The sequence below is a fragment of the Phaseolus vulgaris genome, chromosome 6 (assembly GCF_000499845.2).
Source record: "Phaseolus vulgaris cultivar G19833 chromosome 6, P. vulgaris v2.0, whole genome shotgun sequence".
NCBI lineage: Eukaryota > Viridiplantae > Streptophyta > Magnoliopsida > Fabales > Fabaceae > Phaseolus > Phaseolus vulgaris.
In genome coordinates this window covers 1,316,249-1,337,139 of record NC_023754.2, presented here as the reverse complement: position 1 = coordinate 1,337,139, position 20,891 = coordinate 1,316,249, and the positions used below count along the sequence as shown (strand labels likewise).

General features: G+C 45.7%; 3 protein-coding genes across 3 annotated transcripts; 1 reads left to right on the top strand and 2 right to left on the bottom strand.

The window, feature by feature from the left end:
- Nucleotides 1-744: 744 nt before the first annotated feature.
- LOC137832979 (uncharacterized) lies at nucleotides 745-14,963 on the top strand. Its single transcript, XM_068641383.1, has 2 exons — nucleotides 745-883; nucleotides 13,690-14,963. Exons 1-2 carry the CDS (start codon nucleotides 745-747, stop codon nucleotides 14,961-14,963), a joined length of 1,413 nt encoding a protein of 470 aa, XP_068497484.1.
- A 1,267-nt stretch (nucleotides 14,964-16,230) lies between these two features.
- LOC137832978 (uncharacterized) lies at nucleotides 16,231-16,665 on the bottom strand. The gene has a single exon (XM_068641382.1). It carries the CDS (start codon nucleotides 16,663-16,665, stop codon nucleotides 16,231-16,233), a length of 435 nt encoding a protein of 144 aa, XP_068497483.1.
- A 970-nt stretch (nucleotides 16,666-17,635) lies between these two features.
- LOC137832977 (uncharacterized) lies at nucleotides 17,636-18,064 on the bottom strand. Its single transcript, XM_068641380.1, has one exon. The coding sequence runs from the start codon at nucleotides 18,062-18,064 to the stop codon at nucleotides 17,636-17,638; it is 429 nt and encodes a 142-aa protein (XP_068497481.1).
- Between the last annotated feature and the right edge of the window lie 2,827 nt (nucleotides 18,065-20,891).

Sequence of the window (20,891 nt, the reverse complement as noted above, 5' to 3'; positions counted from 1 at the left end):
AGTCCTTATATTTTTGCCTCTACTTACTTGTGTTATAATTGTGAAAGTTTATAAGTAATTAGAAACTTGTTTTAGTAGAAGTAGATTTAAGTTCCAAACAAAATATTTCAAGTGATCAATTGTTTTGAATCCCAAACTTTTTGTGAAAATTTGAGTTATATGGAAATATGAATGGTCAAAACTATGGACATTTCATTTCCATAATCCAAGAACAAGTATAAAAAAAAAGCAAGGGAATTTGCGCAAAAAAAAATTGTGTTCCAATCTTTTAAAGAACAACATTTTCAAAATTGTGCGTTCATCTTTTTGGCAAATTGATTTCAACATTGTGGAATGTTTATCCTTTTGCTTTGACAAATTTACTAAAGAAAATCTCATTGTTAAAAGTTTAGTAAGTGTCTTAGAGTCTTTTTTGTGTGTCTTTTTCTTGCTTATCTTCCTTTACAAGTTTTGTCATAATCTCTTTTCCCAAAATTTGGTTTAGCTTTCTTGTTTTTAGCTTTCCTTGATTGTCTTTTCAAATTCCTTAAGTTTTGTTGTGGTTCTTTGAGATCAAGTGTGAAGGGCTTTGTCCACTTTCACTTGAGAATTCTTTTCAACACCAAGATAGACCTTTTGTTGGAGGATAAAATTCTTTTGAGTGTTTTGAGTGTTCTCCTCTTGATTTTTTTCACCAAAAGTGACGCAAACTTGAGAGAGTGTTTTCTAACTTCTATTTCACTAATTTTTGTTCACTTGTGAATTATGGCTTATCTTTCTTCAGGGGAGTCATCAAAACCCCAATCTCCCCAAAAGGCATTCCTTATGGGTGAATTGGCGGCTGCTAGGAGATCCCTTGCCCAAAAAGAAGAGGAAATGAGACAAATGGATGAGAGGCTCTCAAGTAAGACAACCAAGGAGGTGGGAGCATAGGAGGGCTACAAGGAGTTTAACTCCATATGGCAGCCATGAGGAAGATGAAGAATGGAGATTGAACCAATTTGATGAGAGGCACCAACATCAGCACCATGCTCCTAAAATTTCTTTGCCTTATGTAAAACTTCCTAGTTTTAGTGGGGAAGGTGACCCCAACATTTACCTAGGATGGGAGGCTAAAGTTGAACAAATTTTTAATGTACATGAGGTCCAAGAAGACCAAAAAGTCAAGTTAGCCTCCTTTGAGTTTTTAGACTATGCCATGCATTGGTGGCATAAGATTGTAATGGACATTGGACTTAACAAGAGGCCAATCGTGGTCTCTTGGGAGGATTTAATTTATGCATGCGCTCTAGGTTTGTTCCTCCTCACTATAGGAAGGAACTCTTGTTGAAGCTTCAATGACTTCAACAAGGAATAAAAAGTGTTGATGATTATTTTAAAGAGCTTGAAACGACTTTAACTAAATTTGACATGCATGAAAGTGAGGAGTCTAAAATGGCTAGATTTGTAAGTGGATTGAGAAGGGAAGTCCAAGATGTGGTAGAACTTTATGAGTATTCATCATTAGAAAAATTGGTTCACCTTGACATCAAGGTTGAAACCCAACTTTCAAAGAAAACCCATTTCAAAAACTCTCATAATGATGGCTACCACCAATCATCTTGGAAAAACAAAAACAAAACTTCTTCCAAAAAAAATTCGCAAATGTTAAGAAAGATTACACTTACAACCCTAGACATTCTAATCCCTCAACTTCAACACCTAAGTCACCTACCAAAACCTCAAGTAGAAAGTGTTTTAAATATTTAGGTTTTGGGCACATTCCATCTAATTGATGTGATTCCAATAGCCACATAGAACAAGATTCTTGACATTTTTAGGAATCACCTTGAGCTGGAAAATATAAAGGCACTTTTCTTAGAGTTGGATCATGGTTCTAAGACAAGAACTCACCAATAACTAGTACCAAATCCCAAACTCATTTGGATGAACCAAATATTGTCAAATTGAATCAACAAAGAGATTAAAACTTGGAATGACCGAACAGAATTAAGCAAGTAAACATATGAACCGAACAAAATAGAAATTAAAAACAAAAACAGAACATAGGTGCTGGAAAATGGAAAAACCGAACCAAAACAACTCAAGAACACAAGGCAACATGAACAATTGAAAAAGAAGAAAGGAAGGAGAAGAGAGTGCTCATGAAGATGGAAGAATGTTGGATGATCTCGCCACTAGAAGTGTGGAATGCTCCTAGATGAGAGTGATGCCGCCACTTGAGGACTCCAATGATCCATCAAGATAAGACTAGAGAAGAAGGCTCCAAAAGCTCTCCAAAGGTCACTCAAAATTTGAGTAGAGTTTTCTTAGATTAATTCCAATCTGAATTTTACAAAGAGAGCACCTCTATTTATAGCCTAAGGTGCTGAAATGTAAGCTACACAAATTCAAAAAAACTCCCTCCCAAAAAGCTTCTAGAATTTGCGCCTAAAACAAGGCATGAGGAAGGTGTGATCCTTTCTCTCACTTTGGCACCTCCTTATTTACTCCTACACCTATCTACTAATACACCCCCCCTAAGACTCTTAACTAAAGACTAAAAGATGCTTTAACAATAGAGGTTTCTAATGTTTCCCTCTAAGCACCTTTCTAAACAATATTTATTTAAAACTTGGCCTTGTCCTTCATGGGATGGTCTTTGGGCTTTTGTGGGCTTTGGCCTTCTTGGGCTTGGGCTTGGGCTTGGGCTTTATCTTTTGCAAAGATTAACAAGAAAAACTTTAAATGTGAAGGCGAATGATCTTGTTCTTCATTATAAAAAGCCACCTTTAGTTGATTCTCATCACTAATTGTCCTTCAAAAATAAACATGATGGCTAAGCAAAGGGTTGTCATGAGTGATCATAGCTCACAAAGTTCTAGGTCCCCTACCCCTTCTAGATCCCCAAGTGAGGAAGAAAGTGAGATTTCATGTGAAGGAGGCTTATTAGTAGTGAGACGCATGTTATGCCAAGTTTTAAAACCTTTTGATGAAAGTCAAAGGGAAAACATTTTCTATACTAGATGCCTCATTAATGATAAGTTGTGCTCCTTAATTGTGGATGGGGGGAGTTGTGCAAATGTGGCAAGCTCAAGAGTGGTAGAGAAACTTGGGTTACCTACCATCTCTCATGCAAAGCCCTATAAACTTCAATGGTAAAACCAGTTTGAGAAAAAGAAGTGCCTTGGTTTTCAGCCTTTATCTTTCTCCGTTTGAAGTAATGTAAGGCGTCGCCAAGAGAAGGCGCCGCCAAGAAAGAAGGCGTCGCCTAGGTCAAGGCGTCGCCAAGAAAGAAGGCGTCACCAAGAAAGAAGGCGTCGCCTGGATGGAGGCAGGCGCTGTTGGTGAACATGACGAAAGAAAAGCGCACAATATGCGAAACGTATGCAGGGTAACGTGACGTTGCAAAAATCAAGTATGATATAGAAAATTGATGTTACAAGCAATGTTCGACACAATGGGAGTAGCGCAAATGGGGCAAGTATTACAACTCATGCAAATCACAAAAGAACCGCTTCTCAGTGGCCGTCGGAGTCAGGACTGGAGGAAGACGAAGCCTTGATCCTAGCCCGCAGAGCTCGAGTAAGTCGTGTCCTCCTGTCTTGATTTATCTTCGAACCTGCACCAAGGGAGATAAATGTGTCAGAGATACCATGAAGCAAGACATGCACGGTTGGAAAGCGATAAAGGCCAAAGTTTCTGGGGCAGTGACTCTTACATATGTACTTTTCGAGAGTCCCAGCGTTGAACTCCAGGCTGATCAAAGTGGCAGAGTCAAAACCTCCCACCTCAGCAAGAATCCGGCAAGCTATTTGATCACTTGGAGCCAGCTTCTTGAAGGGTTTGGTTTTGAGGGCCCTCGCCTCTCTCACCCAGTACAGCGGAAACCCATCCAGAGCGTCGAGAACGAGGTCAGTGCAGCAGATCTTGAAGAACCGGCCTTTCCACCCGGTGAACGAGTTTTGGAAGGGTGTGAAGAGAACTCTCCCGGGTACGTTACTGAGAGTTACCCAGAGTTACTGAGAGATACCCACAGGTAGGAAAGACTGTGGAGGGAGACGAAATCGAAGAAAGCAAAGTTAGTTACTGGCGTCGCCTCCCCGATACCCACAGGTAGGAAAGACTGTGGAAGGAGACGAGACCACCAAAACGCCAGCGAATCACTAGCAGGGCGTTCCCCGATACCCACAGGTAGGAAAGACTGTGGAGGGAGACGAGACCACCAAAACGCCAGCGAATCACTAGCGGGGCGTTCCCCGATACCTATGGGAAGGAAAGACCATGGAGGGAACGACCCCCCCCCCAAAGCACTCGGCGTTTCAGACACCCGAGGACGATACGGCGCTGCTGTAGCAGGCCTCTCCTTAGGCGTGGGCGTCGGGCGTTAAGGATCAAGGGAAGGACCGTTTGGGTGTCTGAGACGCCCCGTGGACGATACGGCTCCGTTAGGTGAGCCTCTCCATGGGCGTGGGCATTGGTGCGCGACCTTTCCCGGGCATACAAGGCCGCCCAACGAAGTGAAAGAAGCGAGTATAATGCAAGCAAAACAACCAAAGGGCATTGTTTTTCCCGCTTCAGAGGATGTCCAATCAACCATTAAGAACACCCCTGTGGTTCAGAAAGTGTCACGTCAGTAATTCGAAGAATTGTTGAGTCAGCAGGGAATGACACGTCATCAGGATGGCACGTGGACGGCGTGGGCGAGGCCTTAGTCTTTGCGCTGAAGACAAGTCTTCGGCTTAAGACTGGGGGGCTTGTGTACCGTCCCGTATCCGGGCGTTGACTGAGTCAAGGTCAAAGTTAACGCCTGGAGAGTCAAAGTCAACGCAGGGCGTCGCCTAGGTGGAGAGACGCCAAGTGACAGCATCGCCAAGAGGAAGCGTTGCCAAGGCAAGGCGTCGCCTAGGTGAAAGCGTCGCCCAACCAGGGCGTCGCCAAGATCAACTATCATTAAGTCAGGGCAATCACAGTGTGGTTCCCCGATACCCATGGGTAGGAAAGACCATGGAGGGAGCGACGCCGTGGGAAGGCCTCAGATCCCAATAACCCGGGGCAGCGATAAGGAGAAGGAAAAGGTGGCTTCAAGGCCATAGTGATAGCACCAGTGTAGGGCAGCCTGACTTGTGAAGTACCCCTGCCGCCCCAGAGACGCCTTTGGGACAGATACGACTCAAGAGGGAAGTCACGCCCAGGGTAGCCGGGTGCAGGGTACGAGAGGAAGGCAGATACGCTCTCAAAGTAAGTGACTAGATGATTGGGGGCATGAGTTGGCACCCAAAAAGTCACCCCTAGCGCAGTAGCACTCCCAAGCAGGAGGACTCACACGTAGAAACGTCCCCAGATGGGCAGAAACGCCCCCAGATGGGGTCACGGCGTCGTGAGGCCCTCCACGTGTACGACAGCCATGTCAGAATAGGAACACCCTTTAGTCAGGTGCCAGGTAATTAAAGTCATTCAATACAGTTTCCGTTTCGGGCATTCAGGTACTATAATGGCTCCCAAGCGTTTCAACGTCTTAAATGCGCTACGTTTTCTAATTAGATACGCTGATTGAGTAGTAATTTAAGGCGCTTTAAGGCGCTTTTAATGCTTGGGTAGTTTAAATAGCGCTGAGAATGTTGGAAACAGGGTTGGAACTTTTGGCAAATTTACCAGAAACTCTCTAGTTGCTTGCTCGAGCCTTGAGGTTACGCACAAGGAACTGGGGAAAGATCTTTGCCTGAGGGAGAAAACACACACACAATACACAGTTCTTTTATCACCTTCAGAGTGCTATACGCGGTGCTCAGAGACGGAGGTGCACAGTTTTGGTGTTTCTTGCTGGCTGACTTGAGCGTCGGAGTGCAAACGGCCGCTAGGGCGCCCTTTTGTCCTCTTTTTTGCAGGAATCCACAGGTAACCAGTGGGAAGGAGTCCCTAGCTGACGGTTGAGGTCGCGCACGAAGACGTCCCAGGTCAACCGGACGGAACAACTACCTTTTTCCAAAGGAATTTGTGATCCATAGTGATCATGAGTCCCTTAAGTATTTGAATGGCCAAAGCAAGCTCAATAAGAGACATGCCAAATGGGTAGTGTTCATTGAGCAATTTCCTTATGTGATCAAACATAAGCAAGGTAAAACTAATGTGGTTATCGATGCTCTTTCAAGAAGACACACCTTGCTAAATGTTTTGGATACTTAATTTTTAGGATTTGATCACATAAAGGAATTCTATAAGGATGTCCTTGATTTCTCTCACATCTATCAAGAGTGCTCAAAGGGAAGACACAAAGACTTTTTTATACATGATGGTTTTCTCTTTAAAGGGAAAAGACTTTGTGTTCCCCAAGGGTCTTTGAGGCACATGAGGGTGGTCTTATGGGACACTTTGGGGTAGCTAAGATATTAGACACATTGCATGAGCATTTCTTTTGGCCCCACATGCGCAAATCCGTACATAGCTTCTATGATAAGTGCATAACATGTAGGAAGGGTAAGTCTAAGGGGCAACCTAAAAAGAGCATTAAACGATATATCAATTAAGGCTAAAAAACTCATTAGGAACAGTCTATCAAAAGATTCAACCCAAAATTTCTTATAACCAACTTATTTTTCAATTTTTAAGAAAATCCAAACAACAAAGATCAAGAAACCAAGATTTGCAAGAATTATGAACATACCAACCATTAGACAATCTTAAGAACCTGGTTTTTTTTATTTAAACAGAAGCAAAAAGAAACTCAAACAAATCAAAAAAACACACAAAAAACAAAAGAGAAAAACAAATCCTAAACTATAATTCTCCTCCCCCACACTTAAATCATACATTGTACTCAATGTAAAATTAACAAATAAATGTGTATGATAAAAGTGAGAGAAGAGGTACTCCCTCATCAAGCTTGAGGGAAAAGAAGAACTGCAACAAATCTCCTCAACCATCTCCTCTACAATATAAGCCAAATGCCTTCATATAGTGTAATACAAAGACAATGTTTGTTGGAAAATAATTCCAAGGCATACAGAACCTCAGTGTAGACAGTGAAAGAAGAAGAACATTTGCTATTAAGAACCTCTGTGTAGTAAGGTATGACTGGCAAGGGTCAAGGGGGTGGATGTAGGGGTAGAGATGGTTCCATGAATGGGTGGTGGTGTGTGATGAATAGATGGAAGAGAGAAACTTATATAATGGAGACAATCTAATGGATTTTTCATTAGATAATATACTATAACCAATTCAAATATTCTTGTATTTAATTAATTATCTTTTCCACGGAAACTTATTAAAAAAACTGGGTTGACCTTGTACTGAACTTTTGGGCCTGCGCCCGGCCTAGGCCGAGCTAGGCATAACTCACAACCGAGCTTACCATACCTAAACGCTTAGATCGAGGTTTCGAGCACTCCTGGTCAGTACAGTAGTCATGCGCCCAGTTAGCTGTTGTACTTCCTTCATATTATATGGGCTTCTCATTTATATGACCGTTGCGCACTTATCAGTATTCACCTTTATATCTCTTTCGGTTAGCAGGAAACCAAGAAATTTCCCGGCTTCTACTCCAAACACACATTTATCAAGATTAAGCTTTAGATTATACCTTGCTACAATGGCAAATAACTCCTATAGGTTGGAAATGTGATGGTCTTCCCTCTCCGGGGTGATGACCATGTCATCCACATATGCTTGGACGTTGCGCACGAGCATTGGTGAAAAAATCTGATACATGAGTCGTTGGTAGATCGCCCCAGCGTTCTTTAGGCCAAACTTGTAGCATAACTAGCAACTTCAGTCATAAAGGTTGTCTTACTCTTGTCCTTCGGGTGCATGCGGATTTGATTGTACCATGAAAAACCATCTAGAAAACTCAAAAAGCGACATCTTAAGGCGTTGTCGACCAGGGAATCTATGCTCGATAAAGAATAAGAGTCCTTGAGACAAGCCTTGTTCAGATCGATGAAGTCGACACACATTCTCCACTTTCCGTTTACTTTTTTTTTTTACCAAGACAACGTTTGCAAACCACTTGGGGTATTGGATTTCCCTTACGGGGCCAACAACTAACAGTTTCAAAGTTTCTTCCCGGATGGCGAGACGTTTTTCTCCATTGAATTTCCTCCCTCTTTGAACTCTTTCATCCATTGTTAGTGTTGAAGCTGAAGGAAGCTTCTTCCCTACCAAGGCTTGATGTGTGTTTGATGAAGAAAATGGCTTGAGTGCTTTGAAGATTGTAATAGGTTTTTAGATTCATTTGTAATTAGGCTTGTAAGTGTGTATGATTGCCTTTTGCTGTTTAACCTATCCTAGATGCCTAACCAAGTCTAGATCAAGCACATGATGTGGTTAAATGGTTTTTGAAAAGCTTTTTAAAATGTTTTTTAACAGTTTTAAAACAGTACACAAATAAATCTGTTTTATGGAGAAAGAATCTGTTTATTTCTTCTCTGTTAAAAAGGCTTTCGTTTAATGGTTTTTGAAAAGCTTTTTAAATGGTTTTAACAGTTTTAAAACAGTACACAAATAAATCTGTTTTATGGAGAAAGAATCTGTTTATTTCTTCTCTGTTAAAAGGCTTTTCTAAATTTCTGTTAAGACACCAAGGGAATGCTCAGTTCGTTATTTCAGTTAAGATGAGCTGGCTTGTGTGTTATACTTTAATCTGTTTTACTATGAAAGAACAGGTTTATTCTTTGGTCTGCTGAAAGGTTTTCACAAGTTAGTTAGGGCACCAAAGGTACCACTCAGACAGTTATTTCTGTTAAGCTGAGTTGGCAGTTTTCACAAAATAAATCTGTTAAGTTCAAAACTGAATCTGTTGTTTTCTTAACTGCTTTTCAACTGTTTTTTGAAAAGAAGTTAGAAACTGTTTTCTATATAAAGAAAAGTCTCTCTCACATGAATTAGTGCTGAGGAATTACGCTTTTGACAGAGATCAAACAATTTCCATGTGAGAAGAAGGATTGAAAGAGTTTTTGAAAGGTTTTCCAAAGAGATTTTCAAGTGTGCTTGTTCTAGGAAACCTTGAATCTTGGTGAAGGTGCTGGTGCAGTTCTGCAGCAAATTGAACTACTGGTTTTGAGTTCTTGCATCTTCTTTTCAGGTGTAATCTTTCCTTTATTCTGTTTTGTAAAGGTGTAAGTGTTAGTCACTCCTTGATAGGGTTTCTTGGAGTGCAAGGTGTGCTGAAATAGGGTTTTTCAGCATTGTGTATGGTGTTCTTGTAGTGTTCAAGAACTGCTGGTTTTGTAAGTGACTGGTACTGTTTTTAGTGAATTCCACCTTGGGGTAAGGTGAGACTGGATGTAGCTCTGTATGAGTGAACCAGTATAAAAACGTGTGTATCTTGTATTCTCATCCCTGCACTCTTTTCTAGTTTTTGCTTAATTCTGTCAAGAACTAAATCTGTTCTTTTTAAATTGAATCTGTTAATTCTGGGTTAAGTGAAAACTGTTCTTACTGATTTGTTAAAGTTTTCTGATCATAAACAAGGTTGCTGCATATAATGGTTTAAGTGAATTGTAAACAAACTGATCATTCATTGAAACCTGAGAAAGGATCATACTTCTTGAAATCTTGTGTTGTGTAACTTTTGATTGATTTCTAAGCATAGCTATATCCTTCATCCTCACAATATTAAGCTGATCTGGTTCTGTTATATTTCCTGTTGAACACAACTTTACATTGAACAAAATTCAAATTGTGCCAAGACTGCTCTGAAGAATCAATCTGTTTCATGTAAAAACAATCTGTTCTTTTTGCCTCTGGAATACTGAAAAATTGTGTGTTCTTACGAAAATTTTATAAGCTCAATTCACCCCTCCCCTCTTGAACTTAGACACTAATAGACCCAACAGTTAGTCGGTGGCACAGGAAACCTGGATTTATTCCAGGCATGTCCGCGGATGACCACACAAAAGAGCTCATACTCTCCGAGATGACACTAGCTATCTTGGCCTCTAACTCCTTACAAAGCAAGGTGTTGAGATTCTTCAGCGGGCCCAGGTTGCCACTCGTCGCTAATGTTCCCGCCGGTTGACCAGATTGTGCTTCATGCGTAGCTAAGACTCCCGTATCAAGGACTCCTTCGTCTTTGTTACAAATTCCCACCCTTAGCCGTCGTGAGTACCTGAAAAGAAGTGAACAACGTGGCACCCTCGCAGCCGTTTGCACTCCGACAATCAAGTCAGCAAGCGAAAAACACCAAAAGACACACCTCCGTATCGGAGCATCGTGAATGGATGCTCTGAAGGTGGTAAAATAACTGAGTAACTAATTTCTCTCTAATTGCCTGTGCGTACAGTGGGTTCACGAGCAAGCAACTAGAGTGTGTGTGTAAAAATTGAGTCTCGATCCCCGTCTCAAACGTCTAAAGCCTCTTTTAAACGTCTAAAGCATTCAAAGCGCATTTAAAGCGTCTTAAAGCGCACTTAAAGCACTTAGAAACGTTCGACGCGTTTAAAACGTTCAAAGCATTTAAAGCGTTTAAAGTGCTTTAAAGCGTTCAAAACGTAAACTGAATAAAAACGTACCTTAGCAAACTTTCAGGGAAACTTATACACCTTGCTGTTTCAGTACTTACTGCCATGTGTTCTTCTGACTTGATTGTTGTTCTATGTGGAGGGCCTTACAGCGTCGTAACCCAACTTAGGGATATTCCATCGTGTAATTCCTCCTTCCTCGAAGTGCATCTGGCTCAAGGGGTGACTTTCTGGGTGCTAACTTATGCGCCCCAGCCTCTAGTCACTCGCCCTGGGAGTGTATCTACCTTCCTCTCGTACTACGCACATGGTTCACCCCTGGGCGTGGCCCTCTCATGGGTCGTATCTATCCCAGGGGTCTCCCAGAGGTGGCGTGGGTACTTCACAAGTCAGGTTACTCCTCACTGGTACTGGGAATATGGCCTTGAAGCCACCTTTCTCTTCTCTTTATTACTGTTCTGAGATACCGGGGCCTGAGGCCTCTCGTGGTGTCGCCCCCTCCACGGTCTTTCCTACCCGTGGGTATCGGGGGATGACACCGTCGATGTCTCAACCTGGCGACGCCTCAACCTGGCGACGTCTTAGCCTAGCGACGCCTTAACCTGGCGACGCCTTGACCTGGCGACGCCTTATCTTGGCGACGCCTTAACCTGGCGACGCCTTAAGCCGTCAACCTGTTGACTTTCCTCCCTGGGCTCCCTGGATGGGTCCCACCATATGTTTGAGTTTGGCTTTGACTTTGACTTTGGTCAACGCCCGGGGACGGGACGGTACACAAGCCCCCCAGTCTTGAGCTGACACTTGTTTCAGCAAAAAGACTAAGGCCTCGCCCTATCATCCACGTGGCATTCCTGCTGACGTGACATTCCCTTGAGCAGTTGACGTGACATTCTCTGCGCTGAGGATGTGACGTTTTAAGTTATGCTTTAATCTCTTGACATGTGGCTCAATCGCACGGTCATCACTTAGCGCCTCTCGCGCTCCTCAAGTTAACGTTATACCTTTTCGAAAACGCGCGCTCCAAACCACTGTTTCATTCACTCTTTCGCATTCCCTCCACTGTTCATCTTCTCAAACTTTCTCTGCAACCTTCATTCTCTCCTTCGCACTTTCAATCTTCAACCACCCAGATACTCAAAAGGTATGGTTTTTCTTCTTCGATGACTCTTTCCCTTTACTGTATTGCTCTTATAACTGCCTAGAACTGTTTATATTTTCTGCATTTCTGTGTTCTACTCGCTTCGTCGTTTCCCTTGTTCTTCTCTTCTCGCGTGGGTAGGGTTTTTCTAGGGTTTCTTCCCATTTGCTTCTTCAAACCTTCCTTGCTAAGCCTTTGTTTTTTTCTTCCTTCTTCAGCTTTTTCACCAATCCTATGGCGCGTACGAAAACAACCGCCAATCCACCACCCCCGAAGATCAACTATAAGGCCCTTTACACCTGGGCCTCAGACGAGCTGCTCGAAGAGCACTCCACCCTAACCTTCATGAAAGAATGGAGAGATCATATCGAAGGATCAGCGTTTATCAACATCGTGCCTTCGCTAGGAGGCACGACGAAGATATTTTTGTGCTCTCCTGTGTGTATGCGGAGATGAGAGGGCCAACAATGGGGTCCTGATGAGAATCAAATAAAGGAGGTTTTTATTAATGGAGGAAGAGGACATCCACCCTCACATTTGAAGTTCTTCCTTCTAGTCTTCTCAAAATTAAAAGAAGACATAAAATAAAGATGAGGCCCAAGCCCAAAGCCCAAGCCCAAGCCCAAAAAGGCCAAAGCCCAAAGAGCCCAAGTCCATCCCATGAGGGGCAAGGCCAAGCTTTGAAATACTCTTGTATAGTTTTAGGAGGTGTGGTTATTAAATAAAGGAGTGTGAAAATGTAAAATAAAGTCACATTACCCATGTGACTTAGGAGAGTGGTGTAGGTGTAGTTTTTGGGAGGTGTCATAGTAGAAAAAGGTCACACCTCCCATGTGACTTGTTTTTTGTGGGAATTTCAAATGAGTTTATTTGAAATTTCCCACCTATTTTTCAGCACCTTAGGCTATAAAGAGAGGTGCTTCCTTTGTAAAATTCAGATTGGAATTAATCTAAGAAAACTCTACTCAAATTTTGAGTGAACTTTGGAGAGCTTTTGGAGCCTTCTTCTCTAGTCTTATCTTGATGGATCAATGGAGTCCTCAAGTGGCGGCATCACTCTTATCTAGGAGCATTCCACACTTTTAGTGGCGTGATCATCCAACATCCTTCCATCTTCATGAGCACTCTCTTCTCCTTCCTTCCTCCTCTTTCTATTGTTTTTGTTAGCTTGTGTTCTTGAGTTTTGGTTTGGTGTTCTTGCTGTTTTTTATGAGTTTTGGTTCGGCAGTTTTATATTTCTGTCCATTCATCTTATTCCTTTGCTTTTCTTGCTCATTTGTTCGGTTCAATTTGACTACAATTGGTTCATCCAAATGAGTTTGGGATTTGGTACTAGTTTTTGGTGAGTTCTTGTCTTAGAACAATGATCCAACTCTAAGAAAAGTGCCTCTATAATGTCCAACTCAAGGTGATTCCTAAGAAGGTCAAGAACCTTTCTCTATATGGCTAGTGGAATCACATCAGGTCCCCTTCTTCTTTTTCTACCAGGTGGTCTTCAAACGTATTGGGATGCGCCTGCCCTTCTCCGCGTTCGAACGAGAGCTCTTAACCGAGATCAATGTTGCCCCCGCCCAGCTTCACCCTAAGAGCTGGGCTTTCATAAGGCATTCAGCATATCATGCGGATATCTCGGGCAGACCCCCTTTGTCGACATCTTTCTCCACTTCTTCGAAGTGAAGAAACAAGGAAAAAGCCTCTGGGTCAGTTTTAGTAGCATCGCTGGGAGGGTCCTCCTAACCTTGTTCCAGCAATCCTTCAAGGGATGGAGGGGCAAGTTCTTCAGAGTATGCTGCTCTGATTATGACCCAACTGCTCTCGACGACTTCCCCTTGTATTGGGTGGAGAAGGTCAAGCTAACGAAGCCCAAGTCCCTCGATGAGCTACCCTCATTCGATCGCAAGGTCTGCCAAATCTTGGTCAGCGCGGGGCCCTTTGATACCTCCCTTATGATAAGTCGTGAATATAATGTTGAAGCCCTTGCCAAGTATATGGGTATGAGGGCCACCCCTGCTTCTGCCTCTGCTACTTAGATAACTCTGTCTGTGCTTGTTTTTTGCTTTATGATTTATTTGCTTTCTCATGCCATAGTGACTAAGCTTAGAACTAATCTCTAATGCGTTTATTTTACTGGTGCAGATTCAAGGATGGACAAGCAACGAAGGTTGAAACTCGCCCAGATTTTGAAGTCCAAAGGCGAGGCTTCAGCAAAAGGGGTTGGGGATTCCCTACCTCCAACCTCTGAGACTGCCCCTACTCCCCCTAGCCTTCACCTTCAAAACCCACCTACAACATCGCCTCCTCAATCTGTATCCTCTCCAAACCACCCCCCACACTCACCACCCCCCATAGCAGTTATGCCTCTTGCGCTGGCTGAAGCCGCTGCCGCGCCAGCCCCCCTTGACAAGGGTAAAAGGGTGGTAGTGGTGCCTTCTGATGACGACGAGGACTCTGCTGGAGGGCAAGTCTTCAAAAGAAGAAGGACCACTCAAGCTGCTCCTCAGACTGCAACCTCCGCCATCTCTTCTTCCTCCGGAGCTGAATCCCTCAGGGAACACCCTCCGAGTGCCACCTCACCCCCTCAACCTACGGCCTTGGTGGGTGGGACTGAGGCTGAGCCCACTTCTGCCCCACCGCCTGCTCCAGAACTTCCCTTGCCCATCCAAGACTCGCTGAGGGGCTTCTTGGAAAGGGGAGTTGAAGGGCCCAAAACAGAAGGTATATACTATTATATGGGCGCCTTCATGCCTTGCGCACAAAACTGGCGTGAGCAAGCTAAGGCTAGGGCGATCGAGGCCTTCACCCTTCAAGCTCTAGAGAAAAAAGTCGCCTTACAGAGAGAAGAGAAAGAAACCTTGGCCCGCCACTGGGAGCGCCAAGAGGAGGCTTACCAGACTTCTTTGAGGGTGGCACAAAATGCGAAGGAGGAGGCCAACAAGCGGCTGCATGAGGTGGGGCAAGCCCATGCTGAACTCCTCAATCAGGTGGTGCCTCTCCGTGTAAAAGTCGCCGATCTTGAAGCGGCGGTGAAGACCTCCGAGGCGCAGCAGAAGAAGCTCGAGAACCAGTGTGTTGATCGGGAGCAAACACTTGGGAAGACCGAAGCTGCGCTCGAGGAAAAAACCAATGAATGTGCCCAGCTGACCATTGAAAATGCCAACCTTCAGGCCAAGGTTCAGGAGCTGATTGTTGCCTTGGCCTGCAAGGATCAAGAGATGACCACTCAGGCCGAACACTTCAAGGTAGCAAAGGAAAAGTTGAGCGAGGAGGTTGCAACGGGGTTCACCGACGGGTTTGGTGAGGCCCTTGTTCAAGCGGCCTGCGCAAACCCTGGCATCGACGTCTCTGAGTGCAACCCATTCAATGAAGTGGTCGACGACAAGATAGTGTCCTTGGAGGCCTATGAAGCATAGCTTCTCTTTTGTATTTTGTAACTACTGTGAACATTTTTTGCTACCCATTTTGCACATAACTAATCTTTGTAGTCTTTATGAACAATGCCTTTTGCATACTTTGAATATACCTGATCATTCTGGTTTCATACCTTTGCGTGTTCTTTTCTGCTCTTGCTCTTCCTTTCTAAGTTGTGATGCATATCCTTCTCTTGATCCTTTCGCTTCAAACTTCACTTGGCCTTCGTATCTGCGAGGAATCTACCTCATGAAGGCATCGCCTGCCTCGTCGTCGCCCAAAGGCATAGGAGGACTTAACCATTTTTTTGTGGCCTCGACATCGCTCGAGGGCGAGGAGGACTTATCTTACCTGTACTGGGTGTCCACGCTCGAGGAGAGACCTTCTGAACGCGAGGTCGCATCGTCCTCAACATGTCTAAACACTTGGGACAAAAGTCGCGCTTTGGTGCCCACGCCCGTGCAGATGCTTATTACAACAGCGTCGTATCGTCCACAAGGTGTCTAAACACCAAGGCAACTTAGCCCTTATCTCTGCGCGCTTGGTGCCCACGCCTGAGGAGAGGCCTGCCCAGGGGTAGTGCTGTTTCGTCCTCAGGGTGTCTGAAAGCACCAAGGCGATCAGTGTTCTTGGTGCCCACGCCCAGGGAGAGGCGTGTTAGAAACATCGTCGTATCGTCCCTGGTGTGAATAAAAACCAAGATGACCAGGGATGTTGTGATTACGCCTAAGGAGAAGGTTTCCCAAAGGATGTCGCTTCTCCTCAATTGCGTGTATCTGCACCAAGTGACTTGGTTCTCCACTGCTCCGAAACTTCTTACTGTCTGATGCCCACACTTGAAGGAAACGCCCGCCGCCACTTCCTTGCGAGGTCTCTAAACATCAGACACCGGGGCTAGCTATTCCTACCTGAGGAGGGGGCGTCCCGAAGGAATCCCTTAACCTCTACTCAGGGACTAGGCACCCGGATTTTAACTTATACAGAGCGTACCCTTTGACTTGACGCCTGCGCATGAGCGTGTGCTCCTATTGCTTGCTTCGGTTTCGATGCACGCTCTCTTATCTGGCGATGCCTGCGCCTGGCGACGCCTACGTCAGGCGACGCCTTGAGCCTTTGTTTTTGTTTCTTAGTCTTTGCTTTACGTTGTGAGAAAAGGAAAGGTTGGGACAAAGTTTTCTTGAACTTCTTTTTTACTTGGGTGACCTCATTAAAAAAACCCCCGCGAGGGAAAAAGAGCATCCCCTTTACAACTGTGTACTTCATAATTCTTCAACTGAAATAAAATTTTAAATTGGCCGCATTCCAGCTGCGTGGGATGGGGCCCCCTTCTAGAGTTTCTAACTTATACGAAACATTTCCCTTGGCTTCGATTACTCTGAAGGGTCCGGTCCATTTGGGAGACAACTTGTTCTTCAACTCATAAGGATGAGCCTTCCGCATGACCAAGTCAGCTACTTGGAACTGTCGCGGTTTCACCTTAGAGCTATACTGATGCTCCACTCTCCTCTTCACAACTTCAGCCTCTATCCTCGCCTCTTCTCTGGCCTCGTCTAACAGGTCTAGATTCACCTTTCTTTCTTTGTTGGATTCTTCTGCCACAAAGCTTAGGAAACGCGGAGAACTCTCGTGGATCTCTACTGGGATCATGGCATATGACTCGTATACTAGGCTGAAAGGCGTCTCCATGGTGGAAGATTGAGGCATGGTGTGGTAAGCCCACACGATCCTTGGTACTTCTTCTGCCCACGCCCCTTTAGCTTTCTCAAGCCTTCGCTTCAATCCCCTCAGCAAAACTCTATTTGCTGACTCTACCTGCCCATTCGTCTTGGGGTGTTCGACTGATGCAAACACCTGCTTGATTCCTACTTCTACACACAGCTTCCACAACTGTTGGCTCGCAAACTGAGTGCCATTATCTTAGATGAGACGCCTTGGCACCCCGAAACGACACACAACGTTCTTCCAAACAAAGTGTTGTACCTTGTGCGCAGTGATCTGTGCCACTGGTTCTGCCTCTATCCACTTCGTGAAGTACTCGATGGTGACTATCAAATTCTTCATTTGCCTTATCGCCAGAGGGAAAGGCCCCAGAATATTGATTCCCCATGTGTGGAAGGGCCATGGGCTGTAAATCGATCTCAGTTCCTCTAGAGGTGTCTTATGCCAGTTTGCATGCATCTGGCACTGCTTCCATCGTTGGGCGTATCTTACACAATCCTCCCTCACCGAAGGCCAATAAAACCCTGCGCGAATCACCTTGGAAGTTAATGATCTTTCCCCCACGTGGCTTCCGCAAATCCCCTCGTGAAGCTCTGACATGATCCTTGTACACTCGTTGCCACTCACACATGTCAGAATTGGATGCCTGAACCCATGCCTAAATAGCACTCCATCAACGAGAGTGTAGCTTGCAGAGTTCTTCTTTATCCTTTTTCCTTATCCAAGCTCTGTTGGGAGAATTCCATCTGCAATGTATCGCCTATAAGGCGTCATCCACGTGTCGCCTTCCTCCAAGGCACATACTTGCACACACTTCTCTCCTTCGGCGCAAGGCCGCGTAGATGTTGATGCGGGGTGTCCTCGTTGTATCTTGAATCAAAGAGCGATGGCTCCTTGGCTTTCCTCTTGCTGCGCTAATGTGAAGAACGTCCACCCTGTTGTCTGCCACAAACTTTCACGGCATTTTGAGCGTCTCTTGGATGACTGTCCTCTGCCTTCCCCCCTTGCCTGAGCTGGCCAGCTTGGCGAGCAGGTCAGCTCTGGCATTTTGCTCTCGAGGGACATGCACCAGCTCAAAAGCGGCGAAGGCTCCCTTCAACACTTCGACGTACCTTAAGTACGTAGCCATCTGTGGATCCTTTGCTTGGTACTCCCCTGTTACTTGCCCTGTGACCAACTGGGAATCACTCTTCGCCAAGAGACTTTGAGCGCCCATTTCCTTGCCCAAAAGCATTCCAGCAATCAGCGTCTTGTACTCAGCTTGGTTATTGTTTACCTTGAAGGCGAAACGTAAGGCTTGCTCGATCAACACCCTATTAGGCCCCTCCAAGACTATTCCCGCACCACTTCCCTGTTGGTTGGAGGATCCATTCACTGAGAGCATCCATTGTGATCCTAACTCCACCTCCTGGGGGCACTTCCTGGTGAGAGCTCTATGACAAAATCTGCGTAGACTTGCCCTTTGATGGATCCCCTGGGTTTGTACTAGATGTCAAACTCCGACAGCTCCACTGCCCAGCGAACCATCCTTCCAGCGACGTCTGGCTTCTGTAGTACCTTCTGGATGGGGAGGTCCGTCATCACCATTACTGTAAAGCTATGAAAGTAGTGACGAAGCCTCCTAGCTGAGAATAATACCGCCAACGCCGCCTTTTCCAACGACTGGTATCTTGTCTCGGGGCCTTGCAAGGCCTTGCTTACGAAGTAGATGGGCCTCTGTACTTGGTCTTGCTCTTGGACCATCACAGAGCTGATGGCCCACTCTGTTACTGCAAAGTACAATCGAAGGGGGACGCCTGCCCGTGGCTTGCAAAGCACTGGTGGTGTTGCCAAGTACTCCTTTAGCTTGAGGAATGCTGCTTCGCACTCATCTGTCCACGCAAAATGGCTATTTCTCTTGAGGCACTGAAAGTAGGGGTGGCCCTTCTCACCTCCAGCAGACACGAACCTTGACAAAGCTACCATCCGCCCAGTAAGCTGATAAACTTCTTTCACTGAGGTCGGGCTCCTCATCGCAATGATGGTTGCGCACTTATCAGGGTTCACCTCTATTCCCCTCTCAGTGGGCATAAATCCCAAGAACTTTCCCGCCTCAACGCCAAAAACGCATTTCTCCGGGTTTAACTTGAGGCGGTACTTGGCTATTGTGGCGAACAGCTCCTCCAGGTCAGCTGGGTGTCGCCCTCTTTCCTGAGAGGTCACCATCATGTCATCAACATAGGCGTGCACGTTCCTTCCCAGCATGGGTGCAAGGACCTTGTCCATTAGTCTCTGGTAGGTGGCGCCTGCGTTCTTCAGCCCAAACGGCATCACCTTGTAACAGTAATTGCACGTCTCCGTCATGAATTTCGTTTTGCTCTCATCCCTTGGATGAATTTTTATCTGATTGTACCCCAAAAACGCGTCTAAGAAGCTCAACATCTTGCACCCTGAGGCGCTATGCACCAATGCGTCGATGTTAGGTAAGGGGTACGAATCTTTAAGGCACGCCTTATTTAAGTCCGTGAAGTCGACGCACATTCTCCACTTTCCATTCGCCTTCTTCACAAAGACGACGTTGGCCAGCCACTCAAGGTATTGTATCTCCCTGATGTGCCCAGCACTCAGAAATTTCTGCGTTTCTTCCTTCACGACGAGACGCCTCTCTTCGTTGAACTTCCTCCTCCTCTGTCGTACAGGGCGAACCTTGGCGTCCATGGTCAGGTGGTGGAACAAAAAATCTGGGTCGATGCCTGGCATGTCTGCGGCGGTCCACGCGAATGCATCTAAGTGGCGTGAGATCACTGCTGCTACTTCGTCTTGTTCTTCCTGGCTCAACAAACGTCCCAACTTGAACACCGTACCACCTATCTGCCTTTCCACCACATTGTCTACTGGTTGGGGTTGCCTGTCTCGCGTACCCTCCGCACGAGACTCGCTTTTGTTGCTTTCTCTTATAGGCGTCGCCCTATCGGGTGCTTCAGGCGTCGCCTCCTCTAACGCTACTTTCATGGGCGAGGCCCCCCTGTGTGCTTTTTCTAAGGGCGCATCTTCCTTGGGCATCGCCTCCGGGTGTGAGGCCTCTACAGGCGTCGACTTTGCGGGCGTCGCCTCTTCCAAGGGTTCTACCTCCATTGACGTATCCGAAACGGGCGATCGTTCAAGCACCATGAACACGCCTCTCTTTGTCTTTAAGCTATTTTCATAGCATTTCCGGGCCTCCTCTTGATCAAATTTGAGCACAATGACCCTGCCACTAAGATTTGGCAACTTCATCTTCATGTGGCGCATGGAGGCCACTGCCCTTAGCCTATTCAGCGCTGGTCTTCCCAACAAGATGTTGTAGGCTGAATTAGCATTCACGACTAGATACCGGATGCTCTCGATACGCGACGTCGTTCCATCAGTAAACGTCGTCCTCAACTCCAGGTAGCCACGCACCTCAACTTGGTCCCCTGTGAACCCATACAAGCATCCAGTGTAGGGTCTCAGCAAGTTAGGGGACAACTACAACTTATTGAACGTCGACCAAAACATGACATCTGCAGAACTGCCCTGGTCGACGAGAACCCTGTGCACCTTTCTCCCAGCTGTGACAACCGAAATGACCACGAGGTCATTGTCATGTGGGATAACATCTCGTAGGTTAGCCCTTGTGAACACAAGGTCTGACTCCCACCGATCACCCGAACCCTCCTCAGCAACTGAGTTCACTGCCCTCACATACCTCTTGCGTTGAGAGGCAATGGGTCCTCTTCCAGAAAAGCCACCAGAGATGGTGTGCACTTTTCCATGGATTGGCATTTCATGCGCTTGATCCTCCTCTGGCACTGTTAGGGTTGCGGTGGTGGCAGGCCCAGCAAGATAATCCTTTAGAAAGCCATTCTTCACGAACTCATCCAACTGATGGCCCAGCTCCAAGCAGTTGTTGATATGGTGTCCAAACGCCTCGTGGAACTCGCACCATGAGTCTTTACGAGGTCCTAGCACCTTGTCAGACTTCACTGGTGGCCTCAACCTGTCAGCTATGTTGGGCACAGCAATAAGATCCTTCAGCTCCATCACGAAATTGTGCCTTAACGGCCTATTTCCTTTCCTCACCTGCTTGTCCCCCTCTACTGCCCCCCTTGCTTGAGGCCTCCTCGCCTCGTATGGGCGCTTCCTATCTTGGTTCTTCCTTCCCGTCGTGGCCTCGTTGACCCTGGCGGGTTGTGCACGCGACGACGCTCTCG

Coding starts and splice junctions, on each gene's coding strand:
- LOC137832979 (XM_068641383.1), top strand. CDS start 745: ATGGCTTATCTTTCTTCAGGGGAGTCATCAAAACCCCAATCTCCCCAA. Junction 884..13,689: donor AATGGATGAGAGGCTCTCAA/GTAAGACAACCA, acceptor TTACTGGTGCAG/ATTCAAGGATGGACAAGCAA.
- LOC137832978 (XM_068641382.1), bottom strand. CDS start 16,665: ATGCCTCAATCTTCCACCATGGAGACGCCTTTCAGCCTAGTATACGAG.
- LOC137832977 (XM_068641380.1), bottom strand. CDS start 18,064: ATGCTCTCAGTGAATGGATCCTCCAACCAACAGGGAAGTGGTGCGGGA.